The sequence below is a fragment of the Zingiber officinale genome, chromosome 1B, assembly GCF_018446385.1.
Source record: "Zingiber officinale cultivar Zhangliang chromosome 1B, Zo_v1.1, whole genome shotgun sequence".
Lineage (NCBI taxonomy): Eukaryota > Viridiplantae > Streptophyta > Magnoliopsida > Zingiberales > Zingiberaceae > Zingiber > Zingiber officinale.
This window is the reverse complement of record NC_055986.1, coordinates 106,141,532-106,145,729: the sequence shown is the minus strand read 5'-3', so window position 1 is coordinate 106,145,729 and position 4,198 is coordinate 106,141,532. Positions and strand designations below refer to the sequence as shown.

Here is a 4,198-nt window from a genome sequence, read left to right as displayed (position 1 = left end):
ACATCATCAAGTGTGTTAAACAGTGAAGGCATTATTGATAGTTTAAACCAAACAAAAAAAACACAAGAAATAAAAATCATTCACGTGGTTAATTCCTGATAAAATAACGTAGATATTAAGGTACGATTTGATGTGGCATCATGAATTGTGCCGCTGCATTCTCAGTTGTCATTAATCACTACACCTACCAGAGTACCAACCATCCTTCTCTCTCTCTCTCTCTCTCTCAGACTCTGCCTTGCAAAGCGAAGTGGAGATGAAGCTGGTGGTGGCGGCGCTTGCCGCCGGCGAGTTTAGGTCTTAGGGAGCGAGCTACACGGTGGGGGAATCTGCAGGGTGATTATCTTAGACGATGAACACAATCGATAGTTCTGTAAGCAGTCCCTTCTCTTCCTCGATGAATAGTTATGAAGATCAATGATGCTCCGCGTGTTCTTTTAATTAATTTTTCTTCTTTTCTTTATGCAAGATACTTAAAACATGATCTGGAAGTTCAGAATATGAATTATCATTTTCTTCAATAAAAGGCTACATGAAACATGATTAACAGTCATTTAGAGCAGACTTAGACCTGTCTGTTCACTATTGGTAACATCACATATATATCTTGAATAATACATCAAATTTGCATTTATTTATCTGCCATATAAGTAATTAATTAATCAGTAAGCACACAGTTTAGTGACTAGCTAGTTGGTGCAAGGAGAAGGAACAACACTTCCTAATTTGCTCCATTTTGCATTCTCACAGGAGCTTTGTGTGGAATGACCTAAGTTGATATCTTGCAACACTATGCCATGGCATGGAGTTGCCTTGCTGCAGCTCAGGGCTATAGCATCCTCTGAAGCACTAGTTCCTGTTATGTTCTTGTACAGCACATTCCCTACTTCCACAGCTGATCCCTACAATGTCATTAATTACGAGCTAGTCATGCATGGCCTTGTAATTTAGCAACCAAATATAAGAAGAGATTAAAAAACCTGTTCATGGCATGGCTTATTCGAGTCACAGTAGTTCTGGTCAATGATTATAGGATTCTTGACGTTTTGCATGACTATGTTCTTGAACACTATGTTCTTTGCATATCCACTACCTCCCTACGATTAGAAACAAACAAAAAAAAATGATAAATAATCTAAATTTTTTAACTTGTAATTAATCCTATGGTATTAATTAGTTCTTACTTGCCACGTCTTGATCCGGACTCCATTGGTGGTGCCACTGAGACGGGCAGTGTCCACAGTCACGTCAGAAACGCGAGCCTGGGAATTCCCACTTCCAAGGCTTCCGATGCTTCAATTAATCGATCATTAGAGCAAAAAGACATGATTAGATGCTAATATTATGATCATCATTCCTTGTTTAAACTTAATTAATGAATTAATTACCTGATTCCATGGCCAGGTCCGCAAACTATGTTTTTGGCCATCACGTTAGCAGACCCACTCACGATCGATATGCAGTCGTCACCTTGTTAATTAATTCCAAGGAAAAATATATATATATAATCAAACATAATTTTCAATATTTCTGGATGATGATGATTAAGAAATAAACTAAATGACTAATTACCGGTTGCAATGACGGAATCGGAGATGGTTATGCTCTGTGTTTCTGTGACGTGAATCCCATCGGTGTTCGGACTTGTTCCTGGAGCAGTGATCGAAAGATGAGATACGTCGACGTCGCTGCAGCTTTGGAACGACACGTGGATTTGTTGACTATTTTGAATCCTTAGATTCTCTACCCTCAAGTTCTTGCAGCCGTTAAAAGTCAACGCCTTCCAATATTCAAAACGCATAATACAGAAAATCAGATATTGTTAATTAATTATTTCCCTCATCAGAAGTTTTACTTACCGTGGGTGCGTCCACGCAAGGCTGAGAAACAAAACAATTAGTAGCTAATTATGTTGTTATCGTATAGATCAAAATTATCAAAAAAGAAAATCTTACTGAAGACTTTTTAATCTTGCAGGAGTTTTGCCACCAGACGTTGCCATTGCCGTTGATCACTCCGCCGCCTCCGACTGAAAGGTTGTCAACACCACTGAACATTATCCAGTATCTCTTGCCGGCCCAGAGCGACCGGTCGACCGGAGCTTCCACAGATCCTTTGATCTATATATATATATAAAGGAATTAATTAAGTAGAGAAAAATATTGATTAATTAATTAATTAAATGAGATGAAGAACTAACTCACCATGACAGTAACACTAGATTTGCAAGGGCCTGAGAAGGCGATCGGCTGAAGAACATAATTCTTCTTTTCTGGAACCGTCAAAATGGCTGGAGTGGAAGAAGAGCAAACTGCGTTCCAGGCCTTCTGATATCCCTGAATGATATATAGATAGATACACAGAATTAGGGTTCATGCATCATGCATGCCAAAAACTAAACAGCTAATTAATTAATTGCATGTATACCTGAGAATTGGCACCGTAGGCATCGATATTGATCACCTCCTGAGCTTGAACCTTCATCCCTGCAAGTAGCTGATATAATTTGGCATAAGCACTCCGCAAGTCATGCAAAGGGATTGCAGGTTGATCACCCTCGAACAAGACACTTCTGGCTGCCTCTTCTTCTCCAAAGCAGCGGTGCAATTTGCTCAGCAAGAGAATGCAAAGTATGAGGCATGCTAATTTATGTGCAAGGGACGGCATCATCATTTAGTTTAATTTGACAAAGGAATTACTATAACTAACAAGTGTGATGATCTTCTTCTAATTAATTAATTAGTTGAAATGCATGGATAGGTGTGGGAATGGCCGTGGTGTGTGTTGGGAATATTTATAGATGAGTGAGAATGACATTGCTTGAAGATATAAATCACTCCTTAATCATGAATTAATGTAAAAAATAATAAGTGGACAATTTGAAATCTTAATTACAACCATATGCGTGTTTGCCATCTTCTTGGTTATAGGACTATACTAACCAACACTATATATCTTGAGGAAGCAAAAGTTAAGATTTGGATTAATTATCTCGAGTTAAGCTCTCTTTTATCATCTTAATTAAGTTCACTGCTCTTAAATACTAGCTAATATATTAATTATATGTAAAGAATATTTACGTCTTTTCCATATATTGCCAGAGTACTCAGATGAACAGACGGTTTAGGTGAATTGTGATGGAACATATATTAAAAAAGTACCTATGAATTTGTCAATTTTGGATTACGATCATGTCAGATGAAATGATGATGGATTTGCTATTGGAAAATCCAACAATGCAAAAACTATAAGCATGTCCTTTATAAAAAAAATAAATATCAAAAGGATATATCTATCAGATATTATATCTTCAAAATATTTTTTATTTTAATATTATTATAACAGTTATCAATTGGTAGTACAACGTATAGTAGTTACTAATTAACTACTACAATGTATAGAGATTATCGAATAATGACTACAACATTGTTCCTTATTTTTAACACTATTGCAGAGTTTATACAACTAGCTGTTATAATGTGCATAAGTTATTATATAGGTGTTACAATGTGTAACACCTAATATAATATTATTGTAGTACTGTAGCAAATATTTAGTAGTTTGTACTACCGTTTTAAAATAATTTTGATTAATTTAAATAATTTTGACCAAGTTGATAAAAAGAACTTTGATATAATATTATTCAAAGCTTAGAATTTAGGGTTTAAGAATCCAACCAAACTGTAAACTCTAAATCCTAAACACATTGTGTTGTAGTAACTACCGATAATTATTACAACAATGCACGCTTGAATAAGATATATATTAGGGATAAAATATTTGATGGGAAGTTATTTTGATTTTTTTTAAAGACGTTTTTTAGTTTGGGATGTCTTTTGATCTTTGCTCAAAATTAAAGACAATATTTAAAATTATATCTAGTTCAAGGATTATCCATGTTGAAGCATCTTTTCAAATTAGAACCACACATGCATGATAATGATAATATATATATATATATATATATATATATATATATATATATATATTGTTATACTGGTTTTTTTAAATCACGGTTTAGTGTTTAGTTATAGGTATTAAACAAAAAAAATAAAAAATAAAATTTTTTTAAGGTGCTTATGTGGTACTGTATGATGTAAGAGGTGTGACATATTAAAATTATATATAAAAAGAGAGCATGCATATTCACGGTGCACATTCACCGTCGTCGACTGAGATGAGTCGTAGCACTGGAAAT

At 34.8% G+C, this 4,198-nt stretch overlaps 1 protein-coding gene across 1 annotated transcript; it reads right to left on the bottom strand.

Annotated features, from left to right (window-relative positions):
• Positions 1–689: 689 nt before the first annotated feature.
• On the bottom strand, positions 690–2,667 carry LOC122040720 (polygalacturonase-like). The gene is made up of 9 exons (XM_042600148.1): positions 2,428–2,667; positions 2,205–2,336; positions 1,956–2,120; positions 1,860–1,880; positions 1,573–1,780; positions 1,389–1,470; positions 1,185–1,293; positions 981–1,097; positions 690–902 (listed from the first exon to the last, which is right to left on the bottom strand). Exons 1-9 carry the CDS (start codon positions 2,665–2,667, stop codon positions 690–692), a joined length of 1,287 nt encoding a protein of 428 aa, XP_042456082.1.
• Between the last annotated feature and the right edge of the window lie 1,531 nt (positions 2,668–4,198).

What these genes read in the sequence shown, in the direction of transcription:
- LOC122040720 (XM_042600148.1), bottom strand. Translation starts at nt 2,667, where the DNA reads ATGCCGTCCCTTGCACATAAATTAGCATGCCTCATACTTTGCATTCTC. An exon ending in AATCTAGTGTTACTGTCATG is followed by an intron (nt 2,121 to 2,204) that starts GTGAGTTAGTTC and finishes ATATATATATAG; the next exon opens with ATCAAAGGATCTGTGGAAGC. An exon ending in GGACCTGGCCATGGAATCAG is followed by an intron (nt 1,294 to 1,388) that starts GTAATTAATTCA and finishes GATTAATTGAAG; the next exon opens with CATCGGAAGCCTTGGAAGTG.